Source organism: Centruroides vittatus, unplaced genomic scaffold, assembly GCF_030686945.1.
Source record: "Centruroides vittatus isolate TY-2023 unplaced genomic scaffold, ASM3068694v2 contig_1078, whole genome shotgun sequence".
NCBI lineage: Eukaryota > Metazoa > Arthropoda > Arachnida > Scorpiones > Buthidae > Centruroides > Centruroides vittatus.
The window spans coordinates 189,201-212,042 of NW_027120693.1; the positions used below are offsets into that span (position 1 = coordinate 189,201).

Genomic DNA, 22,842 nt, shown 5'->3' on the forward strand with positions numbered 1-22,842 from the left:
AACCTGCTGATTCCAAGGACATGCTGATGATTCACACCATAAATCAAAATTTTTGGTGTCTTTTTGGAACGAAGTTACAACAGCTTTTGTTACTCCATTTTTCATTGGACGATTTTCTTCACTTTAACGGGAGTTAGAACCCCCTAAATGGCATCTTTCCAAAAGAAGAATCGGCACAGATGCTAGACAAACGATAAGCTTAAATTTCTGTAGTAAACAACATAGAAGTTAGCCTCCAAAATGACACGTGCCATCGGTTGCATACGTTAAATAGCTCGATTCTCCACAAAATGAATGTCGCAGTCGAAAATACTCTAGCCCAAAATAACTTAATTTTTTTAAGGCAATCATCATTGCTCTTCTGTTAACAAAAATAGTTTTTAAAGTAAATTTAATGCAAGAACTAATTATACATTTTTTTTCTTTTTCTAGAATCCATTCAGAAGATTCCTAATTAAGAACCGAGAACGTGAATTTTATATATAGAAGAAGGTACACGAAACTCTAGAATCAATATTGCAACGAGGTTCGACATTGCATCAGACTCGGTTTTTGCACTCAAACGCTTGCAAAAATCGAATCTTGACAAATTACTATATTATTTTGGGTCGAGATTAACAAATTATTAAGTAATTTTATCGAAATTTTTACTTTTCTTCGCACACGAAGGGAGAAACACCGCTGCAAACGAAAGGAAACCGAATCCCTGACCCTAACACCATCTTGTAAACTGAAGAAATTTCCACCAGAATAAAGCTAAAACAATTAACGAAATGATGACAGAAACGTGTCTTTCTATCCTCTTTTTTGCCATCATTTGATAAACGCAGTTCTTTGCACTGCTTCAATAACGTATGGAACTGTCGTCAGACTTATAACAAAGATTTCTTGGGATTTATATTCATTACAAATTATTTCGGGACCATAAAAGTTCTAAGATACCGAGCTTGGAGCAGACAAAGGGAAAAAATGGAATGTTTGGTTCCTCTGGAAATCAGCAAGTAGAAAATTTTTCAGGGCAGAAATATTTGAGACTAGAAAAAAAAACGTAAAATTGATGGGAACTTCAGTCAAAAAACAAAACTGATACTATCGAAGTTCGCACGACCTTGACCGAAACGACTCTCGCTTTCTATCCCATCACCTGTTACCGAATAGAAATGCCCGCGAATTAATAATTGACCCTCAACTTTTACGCCGTTTACACGCATTATTTTACATTTTTATACTTATTTAGACATATAAACACGTTGCCCGCGAGTATCCGAAACGTCAACGCGTATTGGTTAACGCGACATTGAGAGTCGGAGTGGCACACTGGTAAAACGCCACCCGGCAGCCGAAAACGGAACTAATTTCTTTTTTTCCTCCCCTCCGGAGACCGTTTTAGAACCACTTAAACGAAGCGTTATCTGCCAAACGTCATCGCGATGTTGATTGTTTTCTAGCCAATTACTTACTTGTATCTAAAGACGAGGGAGTGGGAACTTATGCGAAGCCAGCGCTAGTTTTACATCCCCCGCAACGACCCGGAATATACACGATTTACTAACGTTAAGAGGGGCATTTAATTTCACGCATTTATCCTTGAAACTGTTTACCAGTCCCGAGAAATATGCTATGAATCCGCGAAGAGGGGAGGAAGAACAACTACATTTTTGTGTAGCGTTAAATTAATAAACAAGCTCGACCGGAAGTCGGCGTTGCACCGGATAAACAAATGGGTGTTCGTATTAAAGAGGGAGATCAAAGCTTAACACTACATCGCCACCTATTAACGAAAATTGCTACTACTTACTTCGGGGTTGTCCGAGTAGGGCGACAGCACCTGATAAAAGAAAGAATATGGCATTAATTTCTAGTCTCGGCAGCTCGTTGTATGGTCTTAGATGAGAAAAAAATGGGGTGCTACCTCGGTTTGTTTTCTCGCCATTTACTAAGTCTTATCCGGATAACAAGCGAGCGAGAAAAGCCAGCTTGTTTTCTACTGGGCTATTCTTGACGTTTTTGGCAACTTAACGAATCCGGGGATAGAAACGACGTCGACCGAACGGTTAGCTTTTGGATCTTTGCTCTTTTTACCCCCCTCCTAACCGTCAATTTTCAACGCTATTGGTAAAAACATCGAAAAGAATTTGGCCAGAATCTAAATCCTGGTAGAATTTTGGTGCCGTTTCGAATTCCGAGGTCCTCCGACAGAATAACAAAGTATTGGCACGCGATGAGGTGGTATTCGTGGCACGAAACCGAAAACAATACCTCGCATTGCCGATGATTTAGACCCGCTTTTGCTTTATAAACGGTTAAGCTCTGATGTGCCCAGCCCATTGCAAAACGTTATAAATGGCGAGTTTTGTGAAGGTGTCGAAAGATTCTTACCTCTTTGGTTGGTATGAAAGAACTGGGTCCGATGGATACGGGTTTTGGCACCTTCACCCCTTTATTCTAGAAAGAAGAAAAAAATAATACAATAAAATATCATAATTGTTGCAATTTCTCTTACTACACAATTTTCCTGTGCCATCTGAACCATCCATAAAATAAAAATGATTTGTTCCATGGATGATCTCAGGTACAAAGTTTGGCACAGGTTTATTGTTTAATCTAATGTCGGTCCCAGTAACATGCTGTTAAACTTGTCAAATACGTATCAATAGCTCTAATGTGGATGATGATTAAGCTTACCCTATTGATTTGGGCACTACCTGTGGATTAATTTAAGCCCATCAGTACGGCATGAACAGTTCAAACTTCACTTGAAAAAAATTGAATTATAATGTATGTAGCACGATAATAGAGTAAATCTTATATCAATGTAGAGAATTATTTTATGTATATCTTGAGCTGAATTAAAGCGAATTCGAATACATTAAAGAAATATCCTTATATTATAAATTAGGTTACTTCTTACCTTACTGTTAGAAAGGTCCAGATTTGGTCCTATACAAAACGCACTTTTCCTAGCTAAGTTACTCCCCTTCCTAAAGCTAAATTTATCTTAAATATGCCAAGATATGATTCTGTTTAAATGTATTTTTCTTATTCTCCTCCCTTAAAGTTCAATTTATCTTGAAGATTAGATTCTTTTTCTATCCCCCAATATGAAATCTAACAATAGAATCTTAGTTTGCCAGATAAACTTTGTTTAGTTTTGCCTTTCTTCAATGTAAACTGTATTGATGCCACACGAATTAAAAAAGGAAGGAGGATGTATAGGTAAATACAGCCAAACTTGCCACTCAGAAAAAAAATAACAGTAATAATGGGGGCTAAACTGATGTACAGTTGTGAGTTAGTCAAATGAAAAAATAGCAAGAGAAACTTAAAAATACCTGAATTCAGATTAGATATTACTTGAGTATCTCATAACAAACAACTTTGGACATAGATCAATGATCAGGAGAATGGAATGACACTCAAAACAAATGTCATTTAATCACAACCTTGGCATTTATCACACCTCAATTGGAATTAAACATGGCTTTATACGTGTGAAAAAGCGCATTTATACAGAGTTTATATAAGAAAAAAAATTGTAGAATTTATCTAAATCAAGCTAAACTCCGAAGAAATAATCCAGACTTCACTTAAATTAATGAAACAGATGCACACATCTGTTTGATGTTAGCACAGTACTTTACAGTGTGTGTATGATTAAAAGCAGGGTTGCTCTAATCAAAATATACACAGCGACTTTAAATATTCTTTTAAGTGATTAAATAAATTCTAAAAGAGATTTATCCTTCTTTAATTACCTTTAATTGATATTCATAAATTCTTTTTCTCATAGTCTCCCATTCTTAGGGATATGCAATATAAAATGTGGGTGGTTAATGAAGTTTTTTAATGTAAAAATACGGGTTATTTACAGTATAGGAATTGTGTAGAGTAATTTCAATAACCTGATTTCATTTTATTCAAAAATATATTCATAAAATATCAAATTTTTCCTGAAATTTTTCAAAAATTCTTCATTAAATGTCAATTATATTATAATTTAAAATTTTTACTCCCAAAAGTGCCCACAAGTTTTATATGGGAAAAACAATGTGATTCACTAAAGTTCACACTCAAATTACCAATTAAAATACATAAAATAATAGAGAAATATTAATATATATGGGGCGCACACAAAAATTAAGGTTATGTTACCCTTGGTGCCAAGATGGCGGCTCGTCTCTGATTCCAGCAAGGAAACAGTGGGACGCACGTTCTAACCTAACCTAACCTATTCTAATAATTTGGTTGCTAATAATTATGGTAATTTATTAGAATAGATTAGGTTCGGTTAGAACGTGCGTCCCACTGTTTCCTTGCTGGAATCGGAGACGAGCCGCCATCTTGGCACCAAGGGTAACATTAACAAAAATTTAAAAGGCATTAATTGTGAGAACCATACATTCTGTCAAGTTGACAGCAGGATGTGTCATGTTTATGGAGGTTATTCGTCACATAAATGTCCTCTTCCAAGAAAAAAGTGCTTAAATCAAAAAAATTGAAACACAAGTTTAAAAATACATTTGCTAAAAATCTCACCTGAATCCACAAAATTTGATTGTAAGGATCAATCAGCAGCAACGAGCAGCCGATTTCGCGACAACAGTAACTGAAACAAGGCATTTTGTTATAAAAACTAGGCGATGCCATGGGTTCTTATATAAAGAAATCCAATTCGAGTAACAAAATAAGATACTACAAACGGAAAATTTCGAGAGATAAGTGTTACTTTTTATCTTTGCAAACAACAATCTTCTCTATCTTAGCGAATAACAAGTGCGATATCTTTGTTTTCTCCGACTGTATCTCTTATTATTATTATTATTATTTTTAAATTCCCTTGCTTTCTTCTATTTATAGAAAGGAAAGGTTTGCTAGAAGAGTGTTTTGGCTATTTATTTCCGTTTATCTGTTTTAAAAAAGAACGGAAGAGGGGAATAGTTAACGCTTCAGACTTCCGGTATTCGTTGCTGATTTTTGTCATTGCCGAGCGTTATTCTAAGTTCGATGACCGTATTTTACTTGATAATTATTCGATTACTTTTAATATTCATTTTAAAAATTATCAGTTTGCGATTGGAGTTAGCTCTTTTATTAATAAACAACAACGTTACATCACCAGTTTATCCATAGAGATACGCGGTTGTTACTATTACCACAGTTGCTAGCCGTTATGTGTATTGTTTTTTAAGACATTATTGGCTAGATATATATATAAATTCAATTAATTGTTCAGAAAAATGCGTAGTGACTCTAGATTTTACGTATTATACACAGCGAAACGTTAACGAATATACAATCATTTCGGGAGATGATCCAGGCAAAGTTTAATAAATTATTCATCCCGAACAATTAAATTGGGAATTTCGGGGATAAATTTTTTTTAAAATGTGGTCGTTTTATCGGGTCAAAACAAAATTTAATTGAGGAAATAAGCAAAAATAGACATATTTTCTCCTACTTTTCTACTCTTCCCCGTTAATTTCTAGCAGTTTTATCCTCACAGCTCTATATGTATATAGGAACTACTTTTACTTAATTTCTATAATATAAGAAGAATTATCGCAATTATTTATGGCTTATTCAACGCAGATTATAATGTTAAAAATTATGAAGTATTGAACCGTTTAATTTCAGAGAAACGTGTGGAATTTAGCCTTAAAAAATCTGTCGATCAAGATTATCATCATTTGCATCTACGAAATACAGAAGACTTAAAATGTATTCAATTTTTGAATCACATTTGACCCCTTCCCTCCCTCTTGTGTACAATGATGTACTGTACTTTTGGCAAACTCCCCTCCCACTTAATCAAGTGTACAATAGTTCACGGTTTCATGAACTAGTTCATGAACTGCGGTTATGAACTAGTTCATGAAACCGCAGTTTAGTTTGGTTGGTTTATTTGGTTACCGCGACACAATACACGAACGATCTGCCCAGGGGAATGCCTCCCGGGAGTTCTTTTAAGGGAAACTGGCCCCCATTTAGGTGTTACCAACGTAAAGAATACCCGGAAAACTAAACCTGGCCACGTGTAGTTTTCCGGATACCGTATTCTTTACGTTGGCGAGGCGCAAACCCACGACTAACTACCAGTGTTTAGTGTTGTATCCACTCGTCCAACCAAATCGAGAAGGATCTGCAAATCTGCGACTAAGCCTCACCGATGCCAAAACTATAGCCATGGACCGAGAAGCGTGAAAGACCATTATTAGTGCTGCCGAATTCCTGCAGCACCTATAGCTGCATATGGGCTCCGAAGAAAACCCCATCCCAATGCCAGCTAAAGGATAAGAAGAAAGAAAAAAGATCCACTCGGCCACTGGTGATCTTCACGGTTTCGTGGACTCCCTTGATATTGAAGAAATTTAAAAGTTTCTGCATATATTTTCTAACTGGTAGTTTATTCCCATCACTAGGTTTAAAGAACAAATCTATTTGTACGCCACAAGTCCGCGTATACAATGCCTCGACTTCCCCTCCCAATCGTATACAATGATGCCCTTATTGTGATCCCATTCCTCCGTTAAACTGTACGCGTAATTAATAGACATCCATTATAACATAATTTCCCATATTTAAAATATTTTGAAACTAAGTACCTCAGCCCGAACAAGATTTAGTTTGGGGAGGGTTAAACTTTGTCACGTGATTCTACCATTAACTAATCCATAATTAATGGAAGCAACTAACCATAGTTATCTATTGCTGACTACATTGAAAGTTACAGTTTAAACCTGAAGAGGAAGTTTAAGTTATAGTTTACATTTAGAATTCGCTCTAACTGGTCCAAAATTTGGATGAAAATCACTTTACCCAAAGTAAAATTAGGCCTACATAAATGCCTTTAATGAAGCGATAATAGTGCCACTGCTCGTATAAAAGCAAGAATTAAGGCAATGCAATGAGTTATTTATGACTCCGTATCAATTACATTACATTTTTGTATGGTTCTGTAATTTAAATCTCCAAGAGATCCATTGCAGAAGAATAAGCCTATCACAAATTCTGCTTCGATATACCACAAAAAAATTTAATTTTTTACCCATTTCTCCCGCTAAATTCCTGAAACAATGCAAGACAAAGAACCAAAAACAGTAATTATTATAGATATGGACCTTAATTTTGGATTTGTCGCGTTAGCAAAGTTCCAGTGCTTTGTTTTCCCATTGTATCCTCAATGGTATCTTCAGATACTCTTAAATAAAAAGATTATCTGAGAAGTCGAATACCTCTTATAATAATTATATTAAAAATTGGTTAATGTTACCTATGGTTCCAAGATGGCGGCTCGTCTCTGATTCCAGCAAATAGAAGAGAGGAAACAGTGGGGACGCACGTTCTAACCTAACCTATTCTAATAAATTACCATAATTATTATCAACAAAATTATTAGAATACGTTAGGTTAGGTTAGAACGTGCGTCCCCACTGTTTCCTTGCTGGAATCAGACGAGCCGCCATCTTGGAACCATAGGTAACATTAACCTAAAAATTTAATTAGCAATTTATATACAATAATGTCAGACATTTTGTGATAAAAACAAAAATCAACCGAAGTTATAAATAGCACTTTTAGTTCGTAGATAAAAGGCGAATTTGATATATTATCAGTAAAAAAAAGGTTACAAATAACTATATAAGTGATTACACCAGCAAAACAAATTGGCACAGTTTGAAAAAACACCAGTTTTTTCACATTCGTCCACACCCAACTTCAGGTGTAAGTAAACAAGATAAAAATAGAAAGAAAATTAAAATCATGATCCACTTCTACGAAAACAATAATCAAGTAAAATAATTTAAAAAAAAAATATGCTCTTAACAATAAAAATAACCGCATGTAAGAAAGATAAGACCATGTTTTGCAATGTGAAACTATTTTAAACCGTGTAAAATAATTGAAAAATTATGAAAGAGCCGGGTGTTATTAATAGAAATACTGTTTATCAACCAACTTTCGCACCTTGCAGCAGCGAGATAAGTGATTAAATCTTCGAAATTTTAACGCGAATTAACGAAAATTTCGAAACCAAGATGGTCCTCGACATGTACTCGGTTAGTTACAGACAAAAAAAAATATTACACGCAACGGCTGTAATTTACATAAACAACAGAAAATGAGCTTGAGGTGAAGCTCGGGTTGCAACCACTTTATTTTCAACTTATCTAAAAACAATGCTTGTTTACCGGGACGTAGCCAGAAAGACGTTGTTTTCCGGATGTTTACGTTGATTTTTTTGACAGGTATCTATAAATATTTACTTGAAAATTTGTATCTAATTGATGATAGACACAATGACTTTTTCGATGCGGTTAATCGCGATGTCCTTGATTACTGTACCGTGTAAACTGCGCCATATCAATATCACAAAGTACTTCACCAGATCCAGGTAAAATAATAAAATTAACGTTTTGGTTAATGTTACCCTTGGTGCCAAGATGGCGGCTCGTCTCTGATTCTAGCAAGGAAACTGTGGGACGCACGTTCTAACCTAACCTAACCTAACCTAACCTATTCTAATAAATTACTATAATTATTAGCAACCAAATTATTAGAATAGGTTAGGTTAGAACGTGCGTCCCACAGTTTCCTTGCTAGAATCAGAGACGAGCCGCCATCTTGGCACCAAGGGTAACATTAACCAATGTTGTTAACTGTTAAAAATAGAACAACATTATAAAGATTTCAGTTCGGTGATTGTTCCATTAACTGGAGGGTTAATTTAATCAGAAATTGTACACACACTTCCTAGTTACAGTTAAAGTTATGGGTGACTTTCAATACAGTGAAGTTGTTTAGAATGAAGCCATTTTGTAACGTTCTATTCCCTTTTTAAAAAAAAAGTTATGATTAATTTGTCGGTGCCTTGCATAATGATAAAGAACTTGTGTAACGAAATGCTCTGCACTTTCTCCTGATAATTTCATTCATTTCTACAAAATTTGTGATGCGCAGACTACAAAACAGATAAATTTTTCAATTGATTATTAAAAATCTGCCAGGAAATAAATTAGAAAATTGATTCTTTAACTTAGGGCAACTAAACTGAACTTTGTTTGGTTACAAAAGTTATAAGAATCATTAACGTTGAACTATAATTATATAAATATATGCTATATTTAAACTGTATGAAATGTGTAGTCGACAAGTTCCTTGTATTTTGTCACTAGTAAAAATGATATTACACATTTCAGTCCTAAACAAAGAATAAAAAAATGTCGTAGAATTGACCAAACCTGACTTTCTGAAATTTTAATAACTGGAGAGCTTAAAATATCAATTACGTTAAGGTTATTTAATGAAAATAAAATAGTATATATATTAATTCACACTCAAATTATAAGAAAGGTATGCTTTATTGAAGTAGATATTTTAGATGAATTAATCAATGCTACTTTAACAGTGGTGAAGTTTAAACTTTAAATAATACTAACATTTACAACCTTGTTAACGGAACCATCTTCAGGTGTGGGCAGTTGAAATTGAGAGCCCGTTCACGGGGTCAAGAACATTAGCACTATTTAAACTTCACTCGTTGTTAAAGGTGCATCGATTAATTCAACCAAGTAATCACAATGGCTAGTTCATTTATCACAAATATTTTGAAAATATTTAGAACTTAACTGCTTTTGAGCCTTTCTGGCTCACGTTTTAGGAGTTATTGAGCCTGTAAAAGTGGGCCAGATGAGCATGAAAGCATTTTAAGCTCTAAATAAGTAAATATTAACTCAAATAAAAAGCATATTTTTCTTATAATTAAGGAACTACTAATAAAACTTCAAAAATTTACAGATTTGCATGTTGCTCAAGTTCTGTGAATGATAATTAAATATTTAAAGTGGACTCTAATTCAGTTAATGATATGAATATTTTTGTAAAATATAGCCAGATATGGTAATAATTAGAGCAGATGTTATCTATATTACATCTCTTATACTTAACTATAAAAGAAAAACTTAAGTTGACCAACATTTATCTAAATTATCTTAGGTTAAAGTTTACTAAACAACACGTTAAAAGGATTTAGAAAAACATTGTGATGGAAAGTTTTAATAGTAAATAAACCTTCACTACACTTCACTACAAAAGAAAACACTGATTCACTCATGTATTTTCAGTAGCAGGTTGGTTATTTGTGATTTAGCGCATTGTTCTGGTAAGGAAGTGAGGTCGACTCTTAACTCAGGTATAGTATCATTGTCGTCGTCTCATTTTCATTAACAAATTACTTCTATTTCATTATATCCTTAATTAATTACAATTTTGCCAACTTTAGTCTTTTGTCTTCTAGTAACATAGAAAATGACAAATGAAAATTGTGTTCTACATAAGCTTACAAATATAATACTCATACTTGTAAGCTTATATAAGCATTACCTGTACTTATAAACAAACTTTATTTTAATTGAGGGGGGAAAAAATCTAGAAAAATAATCAAAATTTAAACCTGCAATTCTTACACATACAATTATTTATGGGGCTTTCTAAATGGTGTCTTTAACATATTATGGTAAATATTTTATATTGTACAATATTTACAGCAAAGTAAGCTACGTAATTGCAAAGATTTGATTCTGTTTTTTATTATAAACATAAAAATACTCGTAACATTTCAAAATATCAATACAAATGTTGAAATGATTGATCATTGTCCTAGACGTAATAAGTGAAAGAAAATTTGTATTTGTCTAAACTTATCTGTCTTCTAAGCTTCGGTAATCGGCACTATCATTAATTTTCCAAGAAAGACAAGCACCATTACCAGAGTATACAGTAGTTGCTGAGTGCAATTACTCTAAATAAATATACTCTGCTGTTACTACTGTATAAAAGGAACAATTTAAATAGATAATAAGTTCCAATAATGTTGCCTTCTAATAATTGGTAAAAATAACCATTCACAGCATACGTCACTAACAACTCTTCTACCTGCAAGTGCCAAGAGGGCTTTTTTGATATGCATGATGTTCAGCTAGACCCAACAGCTGACATTAATATTTCTTTTGATAGAGTGCACCTAATACAGTACCATAGTATTAATTCTGATTCATTCAGTGTTCTTGCATATTATTTTTCAAAGCACCGTCTTCGACAACAGTTAATGTATAATCAGTTAGAAATGCCAGCAATTTAAATTACTTTACTGCAAGCAAGCAATAAAACAATGTTTAAAGAATTGAAAACAAGGCTGAAAGCATAAAAAGAGTTTAAAAGTGCCTATTTACCTGAAGATAATAACAACTGTAACCCAAACTCTGATTACAATACACTGATTCAATTGTAATTCTTAATTTCATAATAAATTTTGTTTTTTTCACATGTTATCATCAAACTTATAAATATTAACATTATTATTATTATACCTAGTTGATATTATAAAATTTGTTCCCCCTAATAAACAAAGTAGATTAACAGTGTCTTACATAATTTAGGGAGGAAGACTCAAACAATGATTGGAGGGAAGAGGTCAGATGACAAATTATGTTTAGACCCTATGTAATACTTCAATGTCCCCAAAGGGTAAGTTCTGACTGTCCTTGATTACTCTTAGATATGTTCTAATAAGTAAATAAACTATCAGTTATTACATCGCACAAATTAAATTATCAATGAAATATTTATCATTTCCTGTAAACATGTTTGTTAATACGTAACCGAATTTATGAATATAAAAATCAAAAATAAGAATCTAAATCAATATTTTAGTCGTAACAAAATCTTACACATTCAAATTAATTAAAATTATTTAACAAATACATATTAAGTTTTTCAAACTTTTAATTTTGAAAATTGAAAATTATGTTAATCTTGTTCGGTGGCGTAGCGAGGGGGTGCAAGGGGGTCTATTGTGCACCGGGCACCACTCGCAGGGGGGTGCCCAAATGGTCTCCAAGACAAACTATATGTGTTTCTGGAGAGAGGACGGGGGTGCCAATAAAGTGTCGTGCCCCAGGCTCCAGTTACGTTCGCTACGCCACTGATCTTGTTCTTGGATTGATATTCATGAAAATTAAGACAAGTTTAATTTGTTCAAAAACATTTAAATTTTAAAATAAACCAACTCTTAAAACTGCTGTAAAAAGTAATATTTGTCCTAATTTTTGTCTTACAAATAATTATATTTTCATCTTGGATTAGTTTACTTCTCCTCAGGAAACCTAGGGGAAAAAATTCCTCATTAACACTTATCAATGTTGTCTTTAATGAAGACATCTAGCTGACATTAAGCTGAGAACAGTATTGTGCTCCTGTATAGTGTTTAGAGGCTGAGATTAGTGGATAGCTGAGATGGGAATATACCTGCATGTCATAGTAAACAGGCAGTCCTTGACTTTTGGATGTAATGTGTTCCTAAAATAAGTACAAAAGTCCAAAAGTCAAGTGTGTAATAGAATTATATGATGTAAAGGACATTCTGTTCCCAAAGAACTACAAATAAAAACTATAAAATTTCTTAAGGTAGGAAAGTTAAAGAAATAAAAACTAGCTGGTTCCATCACTTAATAACTTGGCTAATTAAATACATACAGTATATTATAATTAAATATATTTAATTAGCCAAGTATTGACTGATGAAACCAGTAATATCATTTGATTAATTTATAGATTGGAGTTAGTTTTCTGTGTAACTGAAAACAGCAGTTTATAGTGATAATTGAACAGGTCTTTTTTTGTATGCTGGCCAGAAACTATGTAAGACACAAAAAAAAAAAAGCAATGACGACAAAAATTACACAAACATGAATTTGAGTTGTCTTCTATTAATTCCTCCTTTGTAAATTAAGTTGGCAAGTAGTATAAAGTGGGCTGTTGAGAAGGGAAAGCTGGGAATTTTTCTGTAGTTATTCCTAGCCCTAAGAGTCAATCAAATACTGTTGGCATGAATTGGATTACCAGGTTCAGGCTGGATCAACACATTCCAATATTGTGGAAAATCTGAGAGATGAATTGAAGACAAAATGGGAAAACTTTACTGATAAGCCATACAATGATTGGCAAAAAGTACAAGAGGATCAATACCATTATAAAAGCAAAAGGTGAATATGCAGAATATTAAGCTACATACAGGGCAAATGTTTGTAATAGAGTGTGGTATTTAACAACTTTTTGGTAGATAGTATGTTTCCAATACATATATTTTCAATTATTAAAAAAAATTCTTCCAAACTCTAGATTTTGTACTAGCATATACATAATCACATGTACAGTAGCGCATCGATTATCCAACCCCCGATTAACCGACCGCTTCTAGTCGGCAAATTCAAATGTCCGCTAGTGATGTGGCGCTACAATATTTGGTTATATCTTGGCTACTTTAATATTATTTTTTGTTAAATTTTTGCATGTTTTAGCTGGCAGCACTGGCTCGACCATGAAAGGGAGGCTAGTATTTAAACCAGACCTAATACACTATACTAATAATGTATTTTTTCATACTTTTCGGTTATCCGACTTTTCAGTTATCCGACCAACCCCAGTCCCCAATTGAGTCGGATAATCGATGCTCTACTGTATTAGAAATCATCATTTGTCTTAGAACTAGGACACAGATATTTTTGCTCATAAAATTTAGGCATGGAATTCTGCAGCAGCAGATTTATTTCTGTGTGATAAATATCCGAGGACACACTTTGTGTGTTTCATTCAGAGATGGATTTGACAATAAAATTTCTCCATGTGGAGGTCACGTGTTTGCTCTCATCTCATCCCTTATATTGTCAAGTTCTATGTTAAAATAATTCTCTTGAAAAATATCAGTCTGTGTTTCTGCCTACCTACACTTTCGTCCCCAAGGTTGACATTACTGCGATTCTTCGCCACTTTTACTCTAGTAACACCCTCACTCGGCTACTTACGGGACATGCAACTTTAAGCAATACTTGCATAGATTTAACCTTGGGGACAATCCACAATGCAATTGTGGTATTCAGGAGGACCAAACGCCACTTCACTTAGTTTTTCACTGCAATAGGTACAATCACATTAGGAATAGTTTAATGAGAGCTGCTATTCTTTGAGGGTACAACTGGCCTTACAACCCACACCAACTCATTCAACACATGTACAATGTTCCATCATCTATTCGCATTCATATCCCTTAGTGGGGCTCTTGAAAGCTCTCACTCCGGGGGCACAGATAGCAATTAGCTTTCCCTTGCTTTGCTTCAACTATCGGTATATAGTTGCCTTTGAACTTTGTATTTTAATTCTTATTTTCCATCATCTTTTTCAGTATAAATTTGGTTAGTTTAAGTTAGTCCTATTTGTAAGTTAGATTAGGGACTCTTAGCTTGGTTTCTGGTTAGGTTATGAAAATTAGGTTGAACTAGGATGACAACTAAAGCTAACAAACCCTAATCTAAGTCATGGTAGGTTAATTTAGTTAGTGAGTAAGTTAATGTTTAAAAAAAATAAATAAATAAAAATTTCGTATTTGGGTCTTATTCGTTTGTCTTCTGTCAGTCTGTTCGTCTCGTCTAGTTTGTCATTGTGTTCGTTTGCTTTCGCGCTGTCTGTCTAGCTGTTAAGTAGTATTAAGATTCGCAATCATGTTTAGTTTTATGAGTATTAAGTAGGTATAAGTCTTCCTATTAACAGCCACTTGACACCAACTTCTACACTTAGCTATTTGTGGCGGCACTCAACCCTTTGGGGACTACGGCCTTGCAGCCTAAAAACTGCATGCTAACATCAAACAGAAGGTACTGTAGCCTTATATACGCTGTTCAAAGGATTCTACCTTTCTCTACTGTCTATCTCCTCTCCCTCCTTCTTCCCCCCTTTTCCTTACCCTCTTTTCTGCCGGCTAAAACACTGTGTACGGCCGATGTCTTTCTTGTACGATGTATTTCTGCCCTTACATATAAAACAGGCAATAATTAAGCATATAAGGATATAAGCATATAAGCATAGAAGAAAAATATTTGAGAAATTTCTCTAGCCAAGTAACATTGTATTTATTTACTTTTATTGTCTGTGTATAAAAGGTCTGGTTTCTGAACAAATATATTTAAAAAAAGAAAATTTTTCAGTTCTTTTAAAAAACTTCAATTATATTACTATACTACTGAATCAAAACATGTTATTTTGCATTTACAGTAGAGTGTCGTTTATCTGAATCAGCTGGGGACTGGGATTGTTCGGATAACCGATTATGTACGAAAAAACATATTAACCTATCCCACATTGAAATTTTTCTCCGTTACGTGTCGCTTCGTGTTGAATTTTCGTCGATTTTAAGCCTAACGAAAATTTTTATAATAATAATCGAGGCTATTGTATCGTTAAAAATTATTTCTTTATTTTGTACAAACAAAATAAATATACTGAAAAATATAAAAACAAAAAAATTATACTTTAGAAGTTAATCTAGTATCAAAAACGTTTGATTCAGCACGACACAGTTTGACTGGAAAGCTTGCAGTTAACCGATGTTTCAGTTGATCAGCTTTCAGATAAACAATGCTCTACTGTATTTTTAATTTTTTACTTTAATTCAAACTTCATAATTGGAGACTAAATATCAGTATTTCTTTAATGCAAATTTTTCAGAAACTATGGAGAATTTGGAGTCCGACATTTTTTATATATAAATTTGATATTGTTTTCAAGATATTTTTCAGAACAGTTTTGGTTGTATCATTTTATAGACAAGAACCTTTACAAAAACTAAACTTTTTGTAGGGTTTTATGCATTTTCTACAATACAATTCAAACACAAAAGAAAATAAATAGCAAATTTAAAATTCTATTTGATGACTACATACATTGTCTACATCTATAAAGCATCATTTTCAAGCTTTTCTGAAATATCCAGTCTCTTTGTTACCTATCAAATTACATAAAAAATCTCTTACAGCTTTTCCATAGTTAATATTTGTACACATTTTGTTACATTTAAAACATTATTGTTTGTTCATTCAACGAGTATAGGACAAATACCACAAGACACTGTTTTCAAGATATGTACAGCATTAAGAGAGGATATAGTGATTGAATGCACTACCCAAAAATGATTTAGTAAACTACTACTGATGACAAATATTATACATTGAATCAAATTTAAGTGAAACATGCCAGGATTTTGCATACAGACTTGATAGCAATAAAAGCATATGTAACAGGGAAGACGATCAAACAGCAAATAAATTCCTAATGACAACCAAGTGGACGGACAACAAACTTTAATCACTGTGCTTGTCGTCGCTTTCATATAATAAAAATACCGTAAAACAAACGTCACAAGAAACTTCTTTGCAGCAAGAAAGGTTAACACTTACGTTTAATTAATGCAAATATTTTCTTGTCGTCTTAAATTACCATTGACCATTTTATGTCAGAGTTTAGTGTGATTTAAACACGAGACGACATTTTTGAACCGGTTATCGACACTCAAAAAATATAGTTTCTTTATAGCAATACCAAACAATTACTTTATTGATCATCATCTAATGAATCTGTGCCAGATGCATTGGAGCTTGAAAGTTACCAACAAAATATATTTCTCGAAACATGTTGCATAATAACTGATATATCTTCATTTCAAATACCTACCTCAGCCAAACAATTGTAAGAGGTTACTTGGCACAAATGTAGCCAATTCATGATGTGTTCTTCAAAAATAGCTAGCACTGGTTAATTGTAAAGACAGTCTTCCTTTGGAATATAATGCAATTACTCATGTACGAGTGACTCGGGACACGCTCCAGAGCTTTGGGTTAGAAAATTTTCTTTCTTCACCAAATTCTCCGTACACATCACCCAATCGTCTTTTCTTATTTCCAGATCATACAAACAGCTAAAACTTTTGAAATCATACCCAAACTAAAAATTAAGTTGAACAAAGTTTCTTGCTTCTCAATGGGATATTGAATGAGAGATTAAACATTTTATTCTAAAAATTAATTGCTAACTGTTTAAATAAATCACCAACAACCCTGATTTTTAATAGTCAGATAACTACACTCCAGATTTTTGTACTAAATAGTCTAATTATTGTTTTTAGCTCCGTAATAGGTTAATGTTACCTTAGGTAGCCAAGATGGCAGCTCGTCTCTAATTCCAGCAAGGAAACAGTGGGACGCACGTTCTAACCTAACCTATTCTAACAGTTTGATTGCTAATAATTATGGTAATTTATTAGAATAAGTTAGGTTAGGTTAGAATGTGCGTCCCGCTATTTCCTTGCTAGAATTAGAGACGAGCCGCCATCTTGGCTACCTAAGGTAACATTAACCCAGTAATATTCCAAAAATCCAGATTATTCAGAGTAGTTATTTGAATAATCCTGTTTTATATTTTTAACTTTAATTCTTAAGGAGGCAAAATCCTTTTTGGTCATTTGATAACAGCATTCATTCAGTTTTGTTTCCTTAAGTAGGGAAGCAGAGAAGTTTTATCTTTATCTTTGAAATGCATAGTGAAAGGAGAAAAATCAATTGTTTTAAAGGTTATATTAATCAAACAACATTTAGCATTAATAATTAATTTAAAATGGTTCTCTTGTATTTAATATGATTAATGCTTGAATTTAATGTTTATGTATATTTTAAACATTTAATTCTGTAATTTAAAAATTATTACTGTATTTTAATGATTTGTACTGTCATATAAACTACATCAAATGAACACTAACAAACAGAAATGCTGTTCGCATCATATTGCGACACTAAGTCAGAACCTGGTTGGTCGAAAAGGTTTCATTTAGAGTCACGAGTTTTAAGGAAAACTTAATTAGTCGAACAAATCGAAGTTCAATAAAACTTGAGATAATTTTGATCCCTAACAAACTGAACAGACTGATTAAACAGACACTGAAAAAGCATAAACTGGTAGGTTCATATGCCAATGTGAATGTAGCTTCACAATTGTATGTTTACAACACAATCATTAAGTAGAATTTAAACCTTTGAAATTTAAAGGAACAAAAACACTTGAACAACACTTGTTTATAATTTTGGAAGCTAAGCTGACTATCTGAAAATGTCAATTAAATGTAAAAGAAACAAAAAATTCAACAAAGCAGATTTACAAATCTTATCTGAAGTCATATATTAGCACAATTTAGTCATTATGCTATTTTATATTTATCAAAGAGAATTACAAAAGTTCTTAAACTAAAACGAGACAACATTCTAGAAATTTTATATATATTTTTTCTCGATTTTGATTAATCTTGTAGTAGTTAACATTTGAATTAAAATATTTACATGATAAATTAAATACTTTAACTTTGTAAATACAGTAAGCCACTGCTTTTATAGCCTAACTATTCCTGGAAAAATAAACAAACTGTGAGCCATCATACTTCCAATAAACTTAGTGTTACAAACTGAAGTTATGTTACACAATAACGACTTCTAATAACACTGTAGTGTGTAACACAGAGACACAGTCTAAAAACATTTTACAGTGTTGTATATGATAGTTCTCAACCTCTAGTTCTCAACCCGAAGAAAGCTGCTTGGTGGAGGCCGAAAACATTTGTTGGTTATCGTATACAACACTGTGAAAGGTTATTAGACAGTGTCTCTGTGCTAAAGTTATGTTCTTGAAAATACAGTTCTGATTCCATAATTTTACAAAGATATAACCAGCTAAAAATAATATTGTTAAATACCATAAAATGGATGATTCTCCAGATAGTGAGTACTGGAACTATGTTTGATCTTTAGTCAAAACAGTCAATTACTGATATGATAGTGTATATAGTTCCTGTTGTTGTTTTATCTACACAGATGATTTCTTTTTCAAAATACAAATACACATAATTTTATTTTTACATGATACAATTTTCAGGAACCAATCTATCTTTTATTTACATGATTTTTTTTACACATTGTATATATGGAAAATTAGAAGACTGCTTACGCACCTAAGAAATCAACAAAAATAACAAAATAAATTTATCAAATTTTATTTCGTATACATTGCACATAGATAAAAATGAATTACAGTAACATAAATTTCATTTGAAAAAAAAGAAAAAAACGTAAAGAATTAACGAACGTAAAAATTGGACAGAATATGTAATGTGAGTTATACATAAAATTTTTTTTGCTGTCACTTTCTGACAATAAACACATACATTTGCACACAATTGCAATACCACTGCTATCACTAAAAACACTTTTGTTATTGTGTTTTTTGTCCACAGGTGAAATTCTTTCTGTGAACTCCTGAACAATGTTAGCAGTAATGTCCTGCGGTGCTGACATTAGTGATTTTATGAATGAATTCGGTTATTAATGGCTCGGTTCATATTGTGTCCAGGCCTTTGTATAATTCTCTATAAGACAACATTAACAATTTCAGATCACATTAAAACTTAATAATTATAATTTTTAATTAAATAATTTAGGTTGGGATGGTGCCTAACACCTCCCATGCCTGAAACTTTAAAGCTCGTTCCTCATTAGGATCATACTTGACAAAATGATTACCCAATTTGTTAGCTAGATCAAGACCATCTTTAATTTACGTTTTTTATATGCAAATTATTTGATTTTTTATAAAAAATGTTTTGCGAAAAATTATGTTAATTCATATAAAACTCAATATTAAATATTTTTAATAAAATATTAAAAAGGTACCAATACGTTGTTCAATTTCATCATAGTCATCTGCAATAGATACAAAAAGTTCAAAAATAATTGGATACAGTCTATTATGCATCAAACAGTGCATCTGTGAACCATGATTTACTAAACTGTATTCCAATATTCACCAACAAGATCACCAGTGCGGGAACTGATGCACATTGAACCTGTTGGGCTGTGGGTATGGTCAGCTCTGATTAAGCAATATGGTGTGAGAATCCGGGCTATTGTAAATTTGACAATTTTAATCTTATTTTTTTGTTCAAATTATTACATTTCACAAATGCAGTAAAGGAACTTCATAAGATTTTCCCACTGATAGCACTTCCTCTGTGAGTGACACAACTTCCAAAAAAACTACTGATTGAGGGAAATGAAAAAATTGCAGATTAGAGCAACTGCCAACTTTACCAAATATTAGAGTGACAGGGGGGAAGACCTTGAATAAAAAGCAAAAGGACAAATGACAAGAGTTCTCCTGCCTAATTTTTGTGTGTTAAATGCATAGTGGAGTGCATTATTTCTGGCACGCTGTCTCAAGTCCCTCATCCATCCCAAACCCATTCATTCCCTCATATGTGACTGCTCACGCAATACATATACATATGTAGACGTAATGGTCACAATGGCCACCTCCACAGTTATATTATTAACACCATTTTTACCACTTATCTGTATTAACCCAAAGTTATTTTGACAAAGTAAGCAATCAGATAATATAGAAATGCTGTTTGCTTCTGTCATCTTGTTAGGTTACCAGACTTTCCAGTAAAAGCTTCTTAAACTGTTCACTGGTGCATCAATTGTGGATGAGACTAACGACACTAGAATACACCCTTTATTTTAAAAATTATTTAAAAAGAGCTAAATTTGCTTGATTTATTTTTTAACATACAGATAAAGATGAGTTTTGTAAAGTTTAAAATGATTTAAAATTACATACAGTACTCCAAATATAAACATTATGAAATTATTTATTTTGGTAGTTGAACTATAGTTTGTTAAAAAAATAATAGGTTAATGTTACCTTAGGTGCCAAGATGGCAGCTCATCTCTGATTCCAGCAAGGAAACAGTGGGATGCACATTCTAACCTAACCTAACCTATTCTAATAAACTACCATAATTATTAACAACTAAATTATTAGAATAGGTTAGGTTAGAACGTGTGTCCCACTGTTTCCTTGCTGGAATCAGAGACGAGCTGCCATCTTGGCACCTAAGATAACATTAACCTAATAATAATAATAAAATTATCTAATTTGAAGCGAATGTTATAAACAATAATTTAATCAATTTTAGTTTAATTGTTTTCTTATCTTATCTACTTCATTCAGTTATTGCTAAGGTGTATTTCCAAATATATTTATATAAAAACACCCTATTTTTACGTAATTATCATAAGGATGATTATAAATTAAATCTTCATAAGAATATTCAAATGAACTTAGAATTGGTGTGCAAATTTAAGCACCTGGAGGCTGAAATGATTCATAATTTCAATTACCGAATGTTATATTACATGGTCAAGGAAACTTGGAAGATTATTGGAGTAATTGAAAAGATTTGTTAATAGATATGATGAATTTGAATCCAAGGGCTCTGGATGGATGTTAAAATGGGTAAACTATTTGAGAATTAATATTAGATAATTTGTTCACTAAAGCAGTGGCATAGCGAGGGGGTGCAAGGGGCCCTCTGCGAGTGGGCCCCCTTGCACCCCTTGTGCCACTCGCAGAGGGGCGCCCAAATGGTCTCCAAGACAAACTATAGGTGTTTCTGGAGGGGGGAGGGGGTGCCAATAAAGTGTCATGCCCCGGGCACCAGTTATGTTCACTACACCACTGCATTAAAGGGAAATTCTGAAATAAGTTATATATTAGTTGATTTGTCATTTCTAAGGGCTTAATCCAGCGTAACAAATTTAACGATCTCCCATTAGCAACTGAAAATTTACATCATTTCTATGATAAAAAGGACTATACTATCTATCCATTACAAAATATTAAAATTATATAAAGATTTAGGAATGAAAACTAAAATCCACAGAGGTATAAAATTTACTCAGTCTGATTTTGTAGCACCATTAATACTGAGCAAAGACAAAAAGCAAAAAGTAACTTTAAGAAAGACTTTTGGAAATTAATGTCAAATTCAGTATTTGGAAAATCAATGCAATCAGTGAGAAGCAACAAAATATTAAGTTGTTTAGTGATGAAGATAAGGTTCAGAAAGCTATTAATAAACTGAATTTCAAATCAAGAACAATACTCAATGAACATTTAGTAGCAGTATATGACTATAAAACAAAGGTATTGTTTAATAAACCAATCTAAGTTGGCCAAGCCATATTGGATTTATCTACGTTACAGATGTATGACTTCCATTATAACATCAGTAAAGAGGAATTTGGTGATAAATTATATGTAACTATCGGTCTCTATGAGTTTAGAGATAGAATATACATCTACTTGATACATCCGATTATTCAAAAGATCATAAAAGCAGAATTGTAAATGCCTAGGAACCTATTGTGCTTTCTTTCCTCCACAGTGATAAAAATAAGAAAGTTATAAGATTTTTTTATATTATTTTTTTTTTATCAAAGGATTCTGTGTGCAGTACTGTTTAGCAAATTTTACAAACTAAAAAAGCAACAAATAATTCTGCTCAAAACTATATATGAGAAATAAATATATATTCGTAGCCTTCCCCAATTTGAAGTGAGCGTAGCTCTTCTTACATTTATTATTATTTTTCTTTCTAGAGTGAGTCTGCTTAGACTTTTGAACAATTTTTGTTAAGGAATGTGAAAAATGAGGATTATTTCAATGAAGGAGATGTACATAGATGCATTTATCTGCAGTTCCAATAGTACGGAATTGGTAAAGTATGAGAAATTGCTGACAGCCTTTTCACTTTATACTCATCGCATTATACAAATGGATAGCATGGGGAATGATCTGACAAAAATAGTGATGAGCAAAGCTGATGGAATTCCTATTCTCCAAGACAAATACAAGGAAATATGTTGACTCTAATAACCTTAAATAGCTTTGCAAAGTACAGTTATCCACAAACGTTTTAGTCCCTTAGGACCTTCTTCAGGTGGGAACTGAGTAGAGAGTGGCCCTACATTCTAAACTCCCGTTATGGATGCATTCCAACCCTCACTCCAGATGTGTACTATAAACAAACATCATTGCGCATGTGTCGGCGGCTATAATGCCGGGTCGTGCATC

At 32.9% G+C, this 22,842-nt stretch overlaps 1 protein-coding gene across 1 annotated transcript in view; it reads right to left on the reverse strand.

Moving 5' to 3' along the window:
* Nucleotides 1-22,842, reverse strand: part of Sesn (Sestrin) — a 66,734-nt gene that overhangs the window by 24,124 nt on the left and 19,768 nt on the right. The window contains exons 2-3 of the mRNA XM_067268740.1: nt 2,380-2,445; nt 1,799-1,828 (exon numbers count right to left, since the gene is read on the reverse strand). Of these exons, the coding sequence (XP_067124841.1) occupies nt 1,799-1,828; nt 2,380-2,445 (96 nt within the window). The remainder of the gene's footprint in view (nt 1-1,798; nt 1,829-2,379; nt 2,446-22,842) is intronic.